General features: G+C 34.0%; 1 protein-coding gene across 3 annotated transcripts in view; it reads left to right on the top strand.

The window, feature by feature from the left end:
* Positions 1-20,257, top strand: part of Frmd6 (FERM domain containing 6) — an 85,753-nt gene that overhangs the window by 32,168 nt on the left and 33,328 nt on the right. For all 3 annotated transcript variants that reach the window (XM_021724847.3, XM_021724848.3, XM_005322854.5), the window contains exons 2-3: positions 11,858-12,104; positions 19,659-19,749. In XM_021724847.3, coding sequence (XP_021580522.1) covers positions 12,006-12,104; positions 19,659-19,749 — 190 coding nt within the window. In that variant the 5' untranslated portion in view covers positions 11,858-12,005. The remainder of the gene's footprint in view (positions 1-11,857; positions 12,105-19,658; positions 19,750-20,257) is intronic.

Here is a 20,257-nt window from a genome sequence, read left to right as displayed (position 1 = left end):
ATTAAGGAGCTGGATGAGGTCATCTCTCAGATATGATACAATATATAGTTTTCATTTAATTACACTTCCTTGAAAGTTTTCCATGGAGTTATGGGTAGAAACTCAGAAATTAATCTATATATGTGTCAACTAATTGTCTCATAAAAAATTAATTAATAACACTAAAAGCTCTAAGCTTATTTACAGTTTCAGAGCCATGAAAACAATCATGTAGTAGGTGAAATAATATTTTATAATGATCACATTAGTACATGGTACACTCTGTGTAGGAACTCAATGGATTCCTCTTATGTGAAACATTATAGAAGTTACAAGCAGCTATAGGCAGTTACAGCAGAATCTCATACTTGTTCTACATTATGTATCATTTAAAAAATTTAACCACCAGTATGTGATTATTTACAGCATTATCAACATCAGTACTTCTGATTTATTTTACTTACTGAGATTGTGAAATAGACAAATAAAAATGTTTTTAATGTTTATGTGCATTTCAAGAAATAATAATGATAAAAGACACCATTGGATTTACTACCAAATTTAAGAAGAATGTTTCTCTAGAGTCTTCGAAGCTCCCTGTCCCTTTCTGAATACTTCTCCAACCCCCATCCAGCACCACTGTTATAATTTTGAGGTTAATCACACCTTTGCTTTTCTTTAGAGTCTTATCACATTTATAATGCCTCCAAATGAATTTTTCTTTGGTTTTTGCTTATTTTTAAAATTTCTGTTCACAGAAATAGAATTATATAATATATATACTTCTGATACTTGCTTTTTTAACTCAACATTGTTTTGAGATTCATACTTAATGTGTAGCTGTAGATCATTAATTGTCACTACTGAATGTTTTTAATGTACTTTTTATTGTATTGTCAATGGACTTGTTTGTTTCCAGCTTATATATTTTATTGTTGTTCATAGGAGATTTTTCATGATATAGAATATTCTTATACAATGTTCTAAGAATGCTAGAAACTTTCTAAATGTTTTGTTAATCTTTGTTAAAGGAATTATACGCTCTTTGGGGCGGGGGAGTATTTCAGAGGGAAAATAAGTAAAGATAATGTTAAGATTCCATATATTGCTACCAGATAATGAGAACTTTACAGAAAAATCATTATCTACAAAACTATAATTCCTGTGTCAGAGAGAATTGTGTGCAAGTCCCATGAATGAAGGAATCAAAGATTTCATTGTGGAAATTAGAAGCAGATGCTTCTAAGTCAGAGGATTTTCCCTGAGAACAGCACTTTTTGTTGGCGATGTCATGCTAGAAATTCATCTTGGTTGAAAGGAATTTTTGTGCCTGGTTGCTAAACCTGATATGACTTTTGAATACAGATGGCTGTGAGAATAAGATTTCTTTGGTTTAAAATTCATGAATTTTACATTGCCTTCATACTTCTTGTTGGTTCCCTGTCTGGTATCTCCCCTCATTCCTCAAGTTCTCAAAGGTACCCAGGTTTTCATTTTGCTATTCATGTACTTCAGGGGAAGTTGATCCCACTTCCAGATCCAGAGGTAGGCTTGTTCCTACCCAGTGATGGAAGCTGTATGACCCAAGATATTCAATAAGAGTGAGTGTAAACATTATTTACTTGCTTGCTTCTATATTCTGCTGGTTTGGCAACTCTGAGAAATGTTAGCTTTAAGGTGGAGCTGATTTCAAGGTGCAGGAAGAAACCAGTCCTATATGACATTGTAAGCTATCACATCAAACCACCTATGGACCCATTTATTCTACTTCTAGGCGCCAAGTTACTTTATCTTTTAAACTTCCTTAATATCATTTTATTAGCCCTATTTAACTACTAATAGTTAACATTTATGTAGTGCTTCCATACTATTGTTATTTTCATTTTACATGTATAAAAATTGAGATAGATGAAGGGACTTGTCCAAGGTCATACAGCTAGTTGTACAACGTTATTTGCTTAGTATATAACCAGCTGAGTAAGATCCAGGCATTTTGGCTGCCGAGTTCTAAGTTTGAATTTGGTATTTTGGGTACCTGTGACTTAGTGTATTCCAACCAATATGTCTTCTTGTATCTATACTTTCACATAAGTTGTCTTAACCTGACGCAGAGACTTTTCTATAAACATGTGTCTTGATAGTGTTGGAGAATAGCATTTTCACTGTTTGTTCACTAAATTTTTGGGGAAATAATGCATCTTTTCTCCTATAACCAACTTGCAGAAAATATTCAAGAAACTGTGACCAATAGTGATTCCCACTGGGTGGGAAAGTACATCTTAAAGAATTTTACTCTTAACTGCTAAGGAACTTACATTTATGATGAATAAGTCTAAACAATTTATTGAGCTAGTCCTACGGGGTACCTAATACAGAGCCAGTACAACTTTAGGCATTAGAGAGGCATAAAGATGCAGACAGAACCTGTCCTGGAAGAGGTTTAAGTCCTCCACAGGGCGCAGGGGAATCACCAGTCGTCTCCTCAGGATGTGGAAGCATGCTTCAGACCAGTGTCTTGCATTGTCCATAGAGAATGAAGATGTTTTGTTCTCTTGGACGTGGATGGGTTGATGGGACAATGCCCAAGGGAGGATATTCTAGGCAGAAGGAACAGTGTGGTCAAAAGCATGAGAAGTATGAGAGCAGGACTTGTTGAGAAAACCACAAGGAAATGAATCGTAGTAATTCAAAACATGAATTGGAAAATGGTTATGTTGAGGAGGAGTGGGACTGATGGTGAAAGATTGCAATGCCTTAACATTTAGTTATCCTGTGAAAGTGCTGAACCATTAAAGAATGTAAGCAGGGCTGTGATATATAAGGTTAGATATACAATTTAAGAAGGTCCCATGGCAGCTTTGTAGGATGGATTTAAGGAATGAGACAAGAAAACATTAAAAATCCAGGTGAGAACATAACAAGGATAAAGCAGGAGTTAGACATTAAAAAGGTAGTTTAGAGGGAAGGAAAGGATTTTTTCTTACTAATATTATTTTTTAAATATATGTGTAGCAATTAAATCATCCTCAATCTTTCAATCACTGAGGACCATTAATTTTTAAAATTCTTCTTCTCCCCTATCTTCTTCAGTCCTTGTGTTTGGAAAGATGGCTTATCAAAACAAATTAAGTCATTTGTTTTCATTTTTTCACTCTGGCATGTGTTATCAAAATAAGCACTTAAAAAATGTTATGAATGCTATTTAAGTGAATTATCTTTGAATTTCCATTGAGATATCACCATAGGTAAATATTCCATCAGGCTTTTTGAAATACTGAAAGATCCACATGATTTCTGTTATGGGCTTTAGGATGGAAGCCATTTAATAGTTGGTTAACAGAATTATGCTTATTAATCTTTAATATAAGAAAAATGATTTCATTTTCCCAAATACTCCTATTATCATTACCCTTTGTGTTGCCTCTGTAATCAAGTAAATAAATGAGTATAGTCATACCAGAAAATAATGCCAAAGAAGGGAAAAACTTGAGAGTAGGAGTCAGAAAAACTTTTGCCAAAGCTATAGAAGGTGATTGGTAGAGGTAACAGAACAAAACTTTGAAGTGCATGCTACTTGTGAACTGTCCTGATGAGTCTCATCAGAAGCCTCTCCAGGTACTAAAGAAAGTGACTTACGTTTCGGGAGAACATCCCATAAATTGGTGTCTCAGCTGTCCAGTCTGTGAGTTCATACAGGAACCCCGCACAGGGCTGGGGCCTCCCTCCCGCCTCTCTGCCAGGCCCTTACGTCTGTTGCTTTCCACTCTTGGAGTTCTTTCTTCTCCTCACAACATATGTTGTTTCCTCCCTTCATAAAATCTTTTCTGAATGCTGCATTCCTGCCAGTTGCAGCCTTTTTCTCAAATCCCACAGCCTTCATCTTACCACATCATTTAATATTTAATTTAAAGTAAAATTACATCACTTTCTATTGTTTCTACTGTGTTAATTTTGACTCTTTGAAGAGATTATGAACTCTCTAAGGGCCACAATTTAGAAATAGTGTGAGAGTCTAAGAGAATTTTGCAATTTTTAAAAAATAATTCTCCTCACTTATTACTAAATTTAGAGGCTTTCTTTATATTTTAAAATATATACTAAAATAGTATAATTTTTTTGCTATCATAGGTATCTGTGATTTGAAGGGAATGTACTCAAAAGTATATTTTTAATTTTTTTATGTGACTTTTGATATACTATGATTTGCTTGTTGTTGGACTGTATAGATTGTTTTTCCAGTTTTTACTTTGATGGAATACACTTCATTGAGTACTTTTGTTCAGAAGTGTAATGTGCTTTGTTTGAATTATTTTTTTAATACATTCCCCAGGAGTGGGATTATTGAGTCGAAAGGTATTAGCATCTTTATGACCTTTACTATAAACAAAGCCATATTGGTTACAGTGATTTACAATGTTTCCCATAGCTTTTGAGAATATATAAATTTCACTAATTTTTCTCCTTATTGCAATATAAAGTTCTTCTCTTTCTTTTTCTCCCTTTTCTATAGCCAAAGACTCACCACATAATTTTAATTATTAGAGTGTGATGAGTAGTACTTGGCATCAACTTAAATCCACTTAAATATGAAAGTTCTCTTCAATTCTTAACCTCAAGGTATATAAAATCTTATTTATACAAGAATGAAATAATCTATTAGCTACCAACAGGAAAAAAAGATTTCTCAAGTTATGCTCGATAACAAAATGGATAGATTACAACCACTACATATTACCAAAAAGCAGAGCTTCTACTTGTTTTTCATGATATGAAGCCAGTTCTTTATCTTGATAGTATTTATCAAGGTCCATTCTAACTGGGTCACTTATGAGTAACCCATTTAATAATCTTCTTAACAATCTCATGTCAAAGGTAAGATAAATGGACTCAAAGAAGTAAAAAGACTTGCCTTGAGACACCCAGGTGATATCAAAGCTTGAATTCAAACCCAAGCAGTCTGATCTAGAGTCCAAGCTGTTAAGTAGCACATTATACTACTGATTGTTACATTTCCTCTTTCCAATCTCAACCTTTCCATTGATCCCACAACTAGCCTGCTTTTCAAGTGAACAACATAGCCACTTATAGTGCAGTTTTATAGTCAGATTACAGTCTCTATTGGGTTACATTTGATAATTAGCTTAATGATTTTTCCCTTATCAAATATATAAATAGGCCCCAAATTAATGTATTTTTACCAAAATTACTATGAAAATACTATTAGCAACTACGTCCACAAATTATGTATCAATCTACCTTTTCAGATACTTTGTTATCAGAAAAGGCATTTTTTTTCATGGCTGCAATAATTTATTACAGACAATGTAGTAAAAGTATATTCAGCACAAATCTGTACAAACACATCATAGTCTCTAATAAGACTGGATTAATACCCACACATTAATATTTAAGATGAGGAGGTATTCCTTTAATGCTGAAAATTATAGTTATGAATTAACTGCCCAACATGATTTGTTTACCTTAAAAACATTTATGCATTATTCACATAAGTTACTTGTTGTATGTGGTGCTCTTAAAGAATGGTAGTGTCTGCACAGCAGCTCTACCATCTAAATTTTTCAGTTACTTGGACTTTTTTCTACTTTTGTAGATCTTTTCTGCTTATGATGCGTACTCATCATAGTGAATATTCTGCTTTGTTTTTAAAATGGAGAGAAACTTTAATACAGAGCAGTTTTTTTTTCAAGAAAAGTAAATGTTGGTATTGGTGTGCAGCCAGTGGGTGTAAATATTTTGTGAATAAATGAATGAATTATGAAGCAATCAGCTTCTTGTTGGGTGGACTATATTAGAGAGGACTTACTCAGTTGCAAGTGCCAGAATTAGTTTAGGAGCAAAGATAGTTGATTGGCTCACCAAATGGGAATTACTATGGATGATTCCTGGCTTCGGACACAGCTAGAGGCAGTGGTTCGAATGATGTAATCAGCACTCATTCTGGGCTTTCTTTTCTTCTGTGATGGTATCCTTCTCAGGAAAGTTCTTATAAGGTGTTATCAAAGATGATTACTTGAGGCTCTAGACTCATATCCATCTCACAAAGAGCAATATAAAGAAAGAATTTGCCCTCTCCATCCCAATGTTTATACAAATTTCATGGAAAAATTCTGGTTTTGCTTAGGTTTTATTTTCATCCAACTTTATCCCCAAATAGACCTCCCAAAGTTTAGCCCAATTGTTGCATCTGGCTCTAAGGTGTATATTTCGGATATGAATTGTTGTTAGCTTCTCTTTACCTGTAAACTCATGACTCGTATTTCAGTGAACAATGCCTTCCCCCAAACAACTTGATGTATGATACTCATTAAAAATACTCATTAATCTCATGTAATTCTTCCAATAATCTTAGGAGGCCATTAGTATGGATTTTATAGATGAAGAATCAGTCTCAGAGATTAGATGACTTGCTCAAGGTCATACAGTTAGCTTTGGGGAATCTACATTAGGGTCTAGGTTTTACTCTAGGGGGAGGCTGGTCCATCTTAATCTGTATTTTGTCCATATTGCCTCTAAACACCTGAGGATCACCATATGAATAATGGTCTTAGGCCTTCCACAGTGCTTCATTTATCTATCCACATAATGATTGGAAGATGGGAAAGAGAGGACTCTAAAGAATCTGATGTTCTTGCCAAAACATTTGGCTCCACATAGTTGATAGCTATCAGTGACTTTCTTCTTAGGTAAAAACAATAACTGAAAAAACGGGCCATGACACAAAAGTGTTTAATTTTTTTATTATTCAAATTAAGTGACAAAAATAGTTCTGTGGTTCTCAAATGGCTCTTATGAGTAAATGAACCTTTCTTTTAAATTGGAAAAAAAATCCATATAACAGAGCATACAGGCAAATTGAAGATGAGGTATCAGTTATTTACAGGTAACTTTTTATATTTTCATGTATTAGTATCAAGATATAGAACCTTCTAGAAACAAGTGTCTAGTAATAATGGAAGTATGTTTCTGTGAGAAGTATAGTAACACACTACACTAAAAAAATTAAGTTTCAAGAAGGCTAAACTTCAAAGATGTTCCAAAGTCAGAGGCCATGCACATATAAGAAGCTGAAAGATTTGACTTTTAAGGTTCATATTTGAGTTTTTAGAATTCAATTATTGATTTTTAGTTAGAAAATATGTATTTAGGAAGAGCTATATTATTACTTAAAAAAAAAAAGAAAGAAACTCAGCTAGGTGGTTAAAAGAAGCCAGTAATGACTCTGGTGACTCTAGAAACTTAAAGAGCATTGGTTCCCAACTATGGGTAATTTAACATCTAGGACAAATTTTGGCAATGTCTACAGACATTGTGGGTTGTCAAAACTGGTAAGAGAAAGGCTGCTGGCATTTTGTGGGTATAAGCCAAAGATACTGCTGAACATCCCATAGTGCACAGGACAGCCCCTCACCACAAAGAATATTTGGCCCAAAATGACAGTAGTACTAGTCAAGAAAGCCTACTGTAGAGTCTTTATTGGCCAAAGACATATGTAGTAAACCAGACAACCAGCATTTAGTGAGGATATGTGCATTGGGGATTAAAACACACACACACACACACACACACACACACACACACACTCTCTCTCTCTCTCTCTCCCTCTCCCTCTCCCTCTCCCCCCCTCCTCCCTTCATCCTTCCCTCCCTCCCTCCCTTTCTCCCTCTCTCCCTGTTGTAAGATACCTTGTATATGATGTGTACTAAATATTAGCCATCATAAGTACTATTATTTCATCTATTTTGAACAATAAGTGAGCCTTAGCATTTACCATTCTCACTGCCTGGAAAACTCTTTCTTGAAATTAACAAATGAATGGATGGATGAATGGATAGAAGGAAGGAAATGATAACCCCCTCAATTCAGGTGTCTGTTCAGATATTGATCCATCAGAAATGCTTCCTCTGATTACCCTATGTGATGTAGCATCCACACCACTCTCATATCTCCATCTTCTCTCTTACCTATCCTGGACTTACTTTTCTTATAGCATGTATTATCATTATGTATTGTCTGTATGAGAACAGGGTATTTATTTTGTTTAGTGCTGTGTGCTTAGAGCTTACAGCAGGTGTTTAATGCACATATTTTGTATTAATAAATAAGTAACCAAAAAAAGCTGAGGCATTTGGATATCATTTTTAAGATAGACTATCATACATTAGAGACAGTATACTATTTATTCCAAAATGATCTCACCCACAGTAATGTAGCACAATATTCACATACTTAATACTGTTATCCATTATAAATTCTCTTGAGGTAGACATGAGTGTACTCTTAGGTATCAAGGACAAAAAAGTTTTTTGGCAGTGTTGTGTCCTTAGATGATTATTCCATAAGTGGTGGTGCAACATCTATTGCTTTTGTAGTCTTGCTTTTCAGCAAATAAGCATTATATAAAATATATCACACAGATATGTGATTTTATAAATGTGTGACAATTAAATTAGAAAATAGGGATCTCTGCAATCCAATTTTCCAAACAAATTTTTTTGCTTTTGTTAGGTATATTGATTCGATATGTCTTAACCAGGCTTACCTTATAATAATCTCTTATCAAATTATCATCTTTTCCCCCCTTTTTCAGGGAGATAACCCTAGAATTGAAAATCCTCTTTTGCCTCTATTCAAAACGAGACTATATTATATGGGTGGACATTCAAGGTGGAGAATTTCATATTCAGTGTATTTTGTTTTTAAATTAATTGTTAATGAAATGGAAGGGTAAGACTTGATCACTGTTAAGGCTGTTTTTTTGTTGCCTAGAAATGACATTAGGACAACATGGTTTGTCCATAAACACACTGTCATAAGATGTCAGATTTGAAAGATTTGCCTTGGAATAGGAAGTGTGTCCTCCTGGCACTGAGTTGGGGTTCAGCTGAGGATGAAGTATGAGTAGCCATTTTCTGACAGGCTGCTGGGTGTCAATTCAAATTGATATAAATTTATTCAGTTCTTTTCCCCAGCACTGCCCCATTTAAGATTAAATTTTTTACTGGTATATGTGGGAGAGATGGTGATTTTGCTATTTCAGTGGAACCATTTAATCAGTTTTAATGCTGTCCTGGGTAAAATAAAACTTAATCCTTTCTCTTTCAGAGCTTTTTCTACCTTCAAAGCAAAAAACAAACAAACAAACAAACATAAAACAGCTATAAAATAGCACTGTCTCTTCTAAACTCTGCTTTTATTAAATTTGCTTCAACAATCTTCCAGTCTTCTTCTGTGCTACATACTTAAACCATAAAATAAAAGTTGTACCCAAATGAAACTTTCAAGTTATTTTAATGAAGCTCTTGAAATATTCCAAACTTCAGAAGATTTTTTTTCTCAGTTTATCTTTTAAATCCTAGAAAGTAGGTCAGTAGGAAATACCCTGCTTTAATTGGTTTAATTAGAAATGGAAAATTACATGACTAACTCAATTTGAAGTATAGATTTAACTAAGAAGAATTATACTGGGGTTAATATCACTTAAAAGTTTGGCTTAAATAATAGGCATTTAATCATAACTTATAATTTCTTTTGTTTTTTTTTAAAACATTTCATACAGTAAAGAGGAGGCCTAACTATTGAAATATACCAATGTACAGGGAATATTTTTTTCCATGAAACATAATATTTGACAAAAAATCATTTTAAAACTGCATTTCTCAAATGATATGCCTAAGAGTATCATTGTACAGGTCCTTAATAGATATGCTTTGGGGATATTCCTGTATTGAAGTAAGTTTAAGAGATACTGAAGTAAATTAGAAGTTGCCTGCACGATTTCTCAGAGGCTTTAATATTTTCTGAATTTCTAGGAAAGGGCTAAATAGAATACAGTAGTAAACAAATTTGTTTGCCCTAGATCACCATTTTTTAGGAAAATGTTCTGAGTACACAAATTTGATCTTCTTTAGGGTTTTATACCTTTGAAATGTTAAGAATGTTACAGTAATGATATGATATCATTCACATATGTTGCTTAATCCCATTTCTTTGTTTCCAAGATATTTTCTCAATGTATACCCTAAGATAATATATCTAACACTGCTCTGTAGCTCCCATTAACTGAAGTGGTGGTTTTCAAACGTGGCTGCACATAAGAAATACCTGGCCTGAGACATTCTACGTCAGTAGCAATGTCACTGTGCTCAAGATTCTGCACCTATTACAAAGCACCCAGGTGACTCTTATACAATCAACACTGTACCCTGTCAACTGGTACTTTGGAACTGTTGTATGAAAAGCATGCATTTTTCTAGATGAGGGATTAGATTTTGGAATCAGTTAGATTGTGGTCCTAGAATACATGGCTGACCATCCATTCTGGAGAAAACTGTAGCACTGACCTCCAGCCACCTAGTGAGGTGATATGATGGTGCTGACCCAATGTGGAACAGTTGCACAAATACTTTAAGAAGAGTAGAATTTTGGGCTGGGGATGTGGCTCAAGCGGTAGCGTGCTCACCTGGCATGTGCGGGGCTCTGGGTTTGATCCTCAGAACCACATAAAAATAAAATAAAGGTGTTGTGTCCACTGAAAACTAAAAATAAATATTAAAAAAATAAAAAAAAGAAGAGTAGAATTTCTAAGCAGACTTCTGGTCCCTTTCCTAATGAGGAAATGCAGCATATGATTACCATTTGTTTTTATTTACTTTTGACTAATTATTTTATGGATGCCATTTTATTTATAACTTAAAAGAATGCTAAATTATATTTACTTCTTATGCTAATATATTCACTCCCCTCTTGCTGATAGCAGATAGACATTTAACTTTAAAGAGCAAATAGGCCAAGATTTGATCTCATTTATGTTTGATTTGTGTTTCTTTGAAAACACCTTCCTAGAAATTCTCTGTTGCATCCTATTTAAAAAAGTTGGCAAGGAATAATCCCATATATAGAGGACAACTAATCTTGACATATCTTTTTTGAATAATGTTCTATTAGCAATATTATATGTAAGCCTCATTAAAAGTAGGAAACATTTGCCACTTTTAAAATTGCTCTATAACGTGTTACCAATGCAATAAGACATGAAACAGAATTGAGAGGTGATTATTGAAAGTCGGAGACTAAATTTTCACTACTTGTAAATAAAATTTTATGCCTCAAAATCATATAATTTTTTAAAAATAAAAACCTTTTTTCAACTGATTAGAGATGGAGAGGCAACCAAAATACATAGTGGTTTAATATATACAGTCTTATTATTTCTATGTATTATTGGTTGCTGAAATGAGAAAATTAAGTTTGAATTATCAAATTAGAGAATCATGAGAGAGCAGCATCATAAAAACTGAATCAACAAAGTTGTAAGAAGGGCCTAAAACCCATGGTAAATTGGTAAAGTGAATCCTGTACTTTACTCCTGATGGTCTAAAGATGTCTGATTTCCTTAGCAGAGTGAGCTAGTAAGGTGAAGGAAGTGAAAGCCAGTCTATGGTCTTTGAAAAGTGAATGTGATATAAGAGACAAGACATTTATTTTGCTAGTAATGGAAGAGAGGTTTTGTTGTTGCTGCTATTTTTTGTCATTTGATTTCTCGTCCCTTAGTTATCTTCCTGTGAGACTAGGAACTCCTCAAAGGAAAGATCTGTTTCCAAGAGCATTATAGTGCATAATACTGCTTTGCATGTGTGAAGCGCTTGTTGGCTTTGAATTTAATAGATGACTGTGAATGAAAGTTTGAAAACTGCTAGTGGGCAAAATATGGAGGACATTTTGGTGACTTCTCATGTATTGAACAAGGCTCCCTGCTGTTCCTGTACTCACATAGTACTTGTGCTCTGCTCACCTCCCTGTCTCTGTCTTCATCAACTCAATACCTTATTCACCGGCCTCCCTTTGGGCTTTTTTACAGCTATGAAACCTACGTAGTCAAACAGCATGATGCTTCTCCTGTCAGCTGTGTGATGAGGAGGAGAGTTTGGCTTTGGAGCGCTGGGAACCTGAGCGATTGCTGAGGACTCAGAGAGCTCAGCCCTGACCACTAGAGAGCTCACAACACAATGAACAAATTGAATTTCCATAACAACAGAGTCATGCAAGACCGCAGGAGTGTGTGTATTTTCCTTCCTGATGATGAATCTCTAAACATCATCATAAATGTGAGTAGATCCATTTTAAGCAGTGTTTAAATATTGTGTTCCTACCACATTCATGTTATGGCTTGGTTCAAGGTGTAATCAATGTAGAATGAGACCAGTAGTAATATGGCAGAACTGGGGTTTTAAATAATCTACACAGGAACAATCTTACATTATGACTTATGTGCAGATGTCTTCAAATTAGAGAATTTCCATAACTCTATTCAAAAACAAACACCACTTTAAAACTTTTATTGAAATATAATTTTTCTTGAAATATATAAAGTCTAATCAATTTTAAGGACTAGGTATATGGGCTGTGCCTTTGGACACTAAGTAATCGTTTATGACTTTGAGAGTTTGTGAGTTTGTGAGTCAGAGTCAACTTGTTTAGTTAACCTGGATTGAGGAATATAATACTATTTTTTTAACTCTAAAAATCTGAGTTATAATTTACATACTGCAAAGTATAGAAATCTTAGTGTGCAGCTAAATGAATTTTTTACTAGTGTATATAACCTTATGACCACAACTCAGCTTGAGATATAAATTTTCAGCACCCTAGAAAGATCTTTTATGACCCTTCTAGTCAATAGCCTCTTTCTAAAGGGTAATAACTATTGCAGTCTCTATCACCAGAGAGTAGTTTTGCTTATTTCAACCTTCATGAAGTTGAAATTATGTGATATGTTTCACTGAACATTTGACCTGTGAAATTCATCTATGCCATTTCATGTGATAGTAATTCCTTTTCATTGTTGTATAATATTCCATAGTATGAGCATACCCAATTTATTTATCCATCTACTGTTGATGGATGTGGAGTTATTTTACGTTTTAGACTATTACAAATAAAACTTCTGTTAACATTTGATGAGTATGCACATACATACACATTTCCTGGTTTATACCCAAGTGGACATGTGAATCATAGGGTTTATCAACATATGTGACCTTGATAGAGACTGTCAAACAGTCTTATGGTCAGTAGCATACCTAGTATTTTTCAGTCCCTCTCCCTATTATCCACTTTCATATCTTTCATTTACTTAATTGCATTCTGATGGAATTAAGGGGAAAAATAGCCTTAATACAATGCCTTGAATTAGATTTTTCCATTTATACTACTTTATTTTTAACCCAATTGCTGTATAAAGGAATATTTCTAAATGTTATACTGAATATATTTGGCATTTAAATAGCATCAATAACAGGTTTAGATAGGAAAAGTTCTGCTTTATAGGCACATTTCTGGATTGGAATTTATCCTAAAAAATCAACAGTTTCTATATTTATTCATGTAACCTCATTTCTGCTCATAGGAATTGTCTGAGCATTAAACCTGCCTATTGGATTTTTATCATCTGTTAGGCAGAGTTTTTAGTGATGAACTGCATTCCTGCTCAGGATACTTAAGGTTATTTTGGATATACAAAGTGTTAGGCTATTATTTTTGTAGCATTTGGTTTTTTAAAATTTAGTAAAAATTGGCAACATTTCAGTGTAGGTACTGGAAAAATAAATTCAAAATTCATTATATGTGTGAATATGCTGTTTGAGTTCTTTTATACAGTTATATGAAATATGTTCTTTAGATTTTTAAAATATACATATTCTAGGACATACAACATAAGTACTTACTAAACTTCTCTCACTTCCATGTCTGTCTTCTTATTCAATGGGATATATGTATGTGTATTCATATGTGTAAATCCACATACAGGATGTGGACTAAAGCTAACTAAAAATCCCATCAGGGGATTAATTAACTTATTGGGTTAAGACTCTCATACTAACTGCAGTTAGGTGGAGAAGACCAATCTGACTTAGTGAGGAATACTAAGAGGAAAGTTTAATTTCTTCTCAAATTAATTAGTACTAGAATCTCAGCTGCAGGAGATAGTTTTGGAGAACACACTGGAAGATAGCCAACCCATATGTTCCTATAGATCTGTAGTTTTAAAACTTGAATACATCAGAATTATTTGGGGAGCTTGCTAAATTTTTAAACTATAAAAATGCTGATGTAGAAAGTTTATATGGTCCTTAAATAGGGGCTGTGGATTCTCTGAAATCTTAGACAGGCAAAGACTTGTATCCCAGTGTCACCTAGTTTCTTTCACTCTCCAGAATTCCATTTACTAGATTGTACTTGTAGCATTGTATCAGTGGCCTGACCCTTTTAACAGTAAATTATGCACAATATATTAAGCACCAAGTAAATGGTTATTGTTAGTAATAATATCATCATCAACATCATTATTGGGAGAAATGTTATAAGATTATTCATATTTTAACTCTAGTTTACTAGATTTGTGAATTTTGTACAAGTTGCTTAAGCTTATGTTTTTGTTAGCTTTTTGCTATTGTGACTAAAATTTCTGACAAAAACAATTTAGGGGAGGAAGAGGGCTCATGGTTTCAGAGGTCTCAGTCCATAGAAGGCCAACTCCATGCTTTGGAGCTCCAGGAGAGGCAGAACATCATGGCAGAAGAGTGTGGTGGAGGTGACTTACATGGCAATCAGGAAGCAGAGAGAGAGACTCCAATTCACAGATACAAATGTACACCCCAAAGGACCTACCTTCTCCAGCCATACCCTATCAGCCTTCAGCTCCCACTCAGTTAATCCCATCAGGGGATTAATTAACTGATTGAGTTAAGACTCTCATAGCCCAGCCATTTCACTTGTAAGCCTTCTTGCACTGTCCCACACATGGACTTTTGGGGGATATCTCACTTTCAAACCGTAACAACTTACTGTCTTACACATTTCCAAATTTAACTTGTCCAGTACCTGGCACATAGTGGGTACTCAGTTTGCATTGCCTTCCTTTCTGCCTGCCCTTTACAAAGAATAATTGAAGAGCAGTCTAATAGTGAAAAGAAGTGGATATGTTAAAACATCCAGACCTGAATTTAAAGCCCATATATGAATAACTTAGAAAGTTAATTGAGCCTCCTTCAGCCTTAACATCTTTACCTGTAAAATATGAATAATATCTGTGCTGTAGAGTAACTGTTAAGAATTTGGGGTTAACACATAGCATTGTTGCTGGTGCATAGAAAGCAGCTGCTATTGATATAGGTTGAGTATCCCTAATTCAAAAGTCCAAAATCTGAACCAGTAGTCTATGCAAATTTTCCAAAATCTTAAAAACTTTGAAATATGAAGCACTTCTAATCCCAAGTGCTTTGAATAAGGGTGACTCAACCTGTATTTTAATCACTATGCAGAAGCAAATTTTATGCTTCCTTAATTCCCCCTGTTTACAAAATTAGTATAATAATCTCTCTAAGGTGGTCAAAACTGTGATCATGGACTGAGCGGCCATGTATCATAATTAAGGTGGGTTTAAGAATCACAAGGACCTGTGTTGAAATCCCCACTCCACAACTCACTTTGCAATTTTTGAGCATGTTTCTTAGAGAATGTTTGTTTGTTTGTTGCTGCCTTGTTTGATTTCCTCATTTATGAAATGGGGATAGTCTTATGCTCCTCACCAGGACATTGTAAGGATTTAAACATGTCACAAGCATAAAGTGCTTAGTGTAGTGCCTGGCACCATGGGATTGCTCAGTGAGTGCTTCATAGAGTAGCATTTTACTTGTTCCTGTCCTTGGAGGTGTTTGTTCTTTTCCTCAGGGTGTTGGGTAATTGAAAGGAAAATGAAGAGGCTGCACCCCTCCTGGGCTTATAAGGTTTTTCCCTCCAGAGGCATAAGACTCTTCTGCCTCACCCAAGCTCCCCTCTAGTACCTGGACCCACAGGAAAGGGTTAAGTAGCATAGAGCTTTGCCACTGTTAGAAAAATATTTCAACTCTACCAAGTGACCTTTTTTTTTCTTTCTATAAAGTATTATGTTTGGATTTAGAAAATAGCACTTTGTAGTTTGGATATAACAAATTAAGTAGCAAAAATAATTTCATCAAGAGTCTTGTGTTTTATTTCATCATTTGTAAATTTTTTTTAAACAGAAAGATTTTTTTTTCTCTGACAAGTATGGTTTATAGAATGCTGCCCTTCTACATGTGGAGTAAATTTCAATCATTTTGAATTTTTTAGGAACTATACTAGGGGCTATTTTTAATTATGTTAATCATCAAGCAGATATTAAGTATGGAAACAGAAAATTTTGGAAATAAAATCATGATAAATGTAAGAGCCATTAGTTTTTGTGATAGAAATTTTGGCTAAGAGCATATGTCTTATTCAGAGGTGCTTAACTACTGAGCCACATCCTGCCCCTTTTATTTTTTATTTTGCGTCAGGGTCTTGCTAAGTTGCCTAGGGCTCTCACTAAGTTGTTGAGGCTGGCTTTGAACTCTGAATCCTTCTGCCTCAACCTCCCACACCACAAGAGCATATGTCTTAACTAGGGCTAGAATGAACAACTTTTTCTAGAGAACATTTTAAACTTTCTTGTGCAACAGCAAACCATTGATATATTTAGAATCAAATTGGTGTTTTAACTTAAAAGTTCCATATAGAGTATTATTTTATAAAACTTTAACTCTTAATACCTCATACTGTGTAGCACTTTTTAAAGTTTTCATTGTTCCTGAAGATTAAATAAGTTGAAAATTTCACAATCAGATTAAATATGGCTTGAAAGACTCATACAATGTGAATATAGGAAACTCAAGCTTGTTTTCACAGCAGGTAAGACTTCATAGCCACATCCTTATTTAATTATAGTTTTTAAATAAAAACACTATACTTATTGATGGTTGTTAAAGAGCTTTATCAGTAGGCTACAAATATCTGATTTAAACTGGTGGGACAATAATAATTATAAGGGATAATGGAGACATGTGCAGTATTGTTTGGTCAATAGTCACACAAAGTTACAACATAATTTATTTTATGTACACTTAGTTCAGGGTTTGGAATTTTAACTGTTTGCTACATTTTGTCCAGACTACTTTATGTCCAGTTAGGTCAAACTGAGGATTAAGTACATCAAAGTAAGTATTAAAGGTACTCTAGAATAATAAGGTCTCAAATTTGTAGTATTTAGTTCGACTTAAGAATTGTATATGACATTTGATATGTTCTCTTTTTTCATTGTTTATTTAAGCCTATTTATAAAGTGGAATTATGATAACATAGAACTCGAAATCCTGAGTGTTTTCAGTGAACATTGGAGATGATGTAGCCCCTGTAGGACACACATGAAGCTCTCTTATGGTTGAATCAAGCCAGTTGTATATAAGGGGATGATAGTGGTTTCCCATTGGTAGATGTGATCTCTGGGTTGTAATTGTGGGTTTACATTGATACATTTTTTCCTAAATTTCTAAATAGTACATTTATAAAATAGTTTTCTCAGTAAATTAGGAAGAAGTCAGTAGGCATGGAACACAACAAAGGTATAGAGGAGCCTTCAGGAATCAGGTTTCTGGCTTTCATTCATCAAACATTAATTTGAGTGCCTACTACATATCCTGAATATTAAATAAGACACTGTCCTTGTTTCATTGAGTTCCTGATGCTGCTTAAACAACTGAACATGTGCTACTCTGGCCTTAGGTGACTCTTCTTTCCAATGGGTAAAATACTTTAGGTTGGTGACCATGTAATAATGAATGTGCAAAAGAGCAATAAGTCCATCTTTCTCGCTGTAATTAGAATTATCATTAGATAGTGTTGAATTGTTTGTGTTTAAGTTTTCTAGGCATATTTTTATCACGATATTGAGTCATTAAATTCAGAGTTAACTAATTTAAAACTTATAATTTAAACTAATTGGCATCATTATCACTGAAGAAATGATTAGAAAATTAATGCCTACGAGAGGGGATATGCTTCATGTAATATATGTAGCTATAATTATAAACTATCATCTTGCACATATTTGTGTATTATTTATTCATTTATTTATTTTAATACACAAGTGATTTGTGAATTCTGCCTTTGATACTACTAGCTACATGACTTTAAGCTGAGATTTCTACTTTTACAAAATGAAGAGATTGAGCTCGATAGTCTTCTAAAGTTGATCCCAACTGTAATAAACTTTGGTAATTCGAATTCTGCAGATTCAGCAGAATTAATGCCCTCTCCCAACACTTCATTAACATTTGAGAAAGATCAAAACTATGTCTTAAATTTAGAATAGCTTACCCACAGAGTTCCAGATTAACATGATTTTAAAATGGAATTATACTAGACTCAGAAAAGGACAAAGATATTAGATAATAACAGTGATTGGCTGAAATAAATATAAGCTAGGCAGTCACTCATTGTTCAGTATATAAATAATTTACTTACAGTATTAAGAAAACTTTCCTTTAAAAGATACTTGCCCTGAACAGGCATTTATCAAAAGAAGATACACAAATCATCAATAGATGTATGAAAAAATGCTTAGCATCACTGAGCATCAGGGAATGTCAATTAAAGCTACAATGAGATATCACCTCACACCTGTTAGAATGGTGCTTATCAAAAAGAGTGAAGTTAATGAGTGTCAACTCATTAGGGAATGCTTGTAGTCTATTTCCATTGTGGAAAACAGTACGAGGCTCTTCAAAAAATTAAATATAGAACTACCATATGGTCCAGCAATCCCACTTTTGGATATATACAAAGGAAATGAAATCAGTAAGTCGAAGAGTCATCTGTACTCTCATGTTCATTCATTGCAGCACTTTTCATAATAGGTAAGATAGGATCAACCGCAATATCCATCAGTGGTTGAATGCATAAAGAAAGTCATGCACACATACACATCACACAATGGAATACTGTTCAGCCATAAAAAGAAAGAAATTCTGTCATTCATAAGAACATTTATGAACCCAGAGAATATTATTATGTTGAGTAAAATAAGACAGGCTCTACAGAAATATAAGTACTGCATAGTATTATTTATATGTGAGAACTAAGAAGTCTAACTCATAGAAGCAAAGAGAGAATAGTGATTATCAGAGTAGGGGTGAGTGGGGATTGGAGAGATATTAGTCAAAGGATACAAAATTTCAGTTATACAGGAAGAATGAATTCAAAAGATCTATTATATAACATGGTGACTATTGTAAATGATAATGTATTATTTACTCAAAAATGTGGATTTTAAATGTTCTCACCACAAAAAATCCATATATTGTTTCAGTATATCTATTCAATAATGTAAACACATATCAAAACAACATATTGCATCCTGTAAATTTAAATGATGCCTTATTTTTCAAAAAGAAAGAAAAGATGCTTTTCAAATGAGTGCTTTTTTTTAGTAATCAGGTAGGCTGTTCTAGGCATCTTTTTTCATACCCATTTTTCATACACTGATCAGGGAGCCTTGCCCACTCATCATGAGATTTATGAGTCTTGTGCAATATTGTATTGATACTTAATTTTCATGTTGTAAAATGGATATTGTGATAATCAAGGAAACACAGCCATAGATTAAAGTGATTTCCACAAATTAACAGTTGTTTTGCTAATTGGACTAAGGACTGTGTCACTTAGTCCTATCAAGGTATATATTTATAGGGCATTAAATTGCCTGATTGTGGTTCACTGTGTGTACCTAGTTTGTTATTTCAAGTTGTGCTTTTTTTCCTTTATAGGTTAAAATTCTGTGTCACCAGTTGCTGGTCCAGGTGTGTGACCTTCTCAGGCTAAAAGATTGTCACCTATTTGGACTCAGTGTTATACAAAGTAAGTCTTTTTTTTATTATTTTTATTTGTTCTACTTAGTTGTACATGACCGCAGAATGCACTTCAGTTCATCATAAATCTTTTTTATTAATATTTATGTTTTAGTTGGTCACAGTATCTTTATTTTATTTATTTATATTTATGTGACGCTGAGGATTGAACCCAGGGCCCCAAATGTGCTTGGTGAGCGCTCTTCCGCTGAGCCACAATCCCAGCCCCAGTTCATCAAGAATCTTAATCCTATCTCTGATAGATTTAGCCAAAGATACCTAAACTAATGTCTAACTTAAATCAGGCATATAATTATAAAATTGTGATTATAAGAATGTTTATAAACTTATCTTCACTCTTAGTCTAATATTTATTTATTTAGTTAGTTAGTTAGGTTCTGGGGGTTGAAACCCAGGGCCAGGCCCTTGTGCATGCAAGGCAGGCACTCTACCAACTGAGCTATATCTCCAGCCCTGATATTTATTTTTTAACCTCAACTACTATGTATTTTTTTAAA

The sequence above is a fragment of the Ictidomys tridecemlineatus genome, chromosome 5 (assembly GCF_052094955.1).
Source record: "Ictidomys tridecemlineatus isolate mIctTri1 chromosome 5, mIctTri1.hap1, whole genome shotgun sequence".
NCBI classification, from domain to species: domain Eukaryota; kingdom Metazoa; phylum Chordata; class Mammalia; order Rodentia; family Sciuridae; genus Ictidomys; species Ictidomys tridecemlineatus.
The sequence above is the reverse complement of the archived record's forward strand: the minus strand, read 5'-3'. Positions and strand labels throughout refer to the sequence as shown.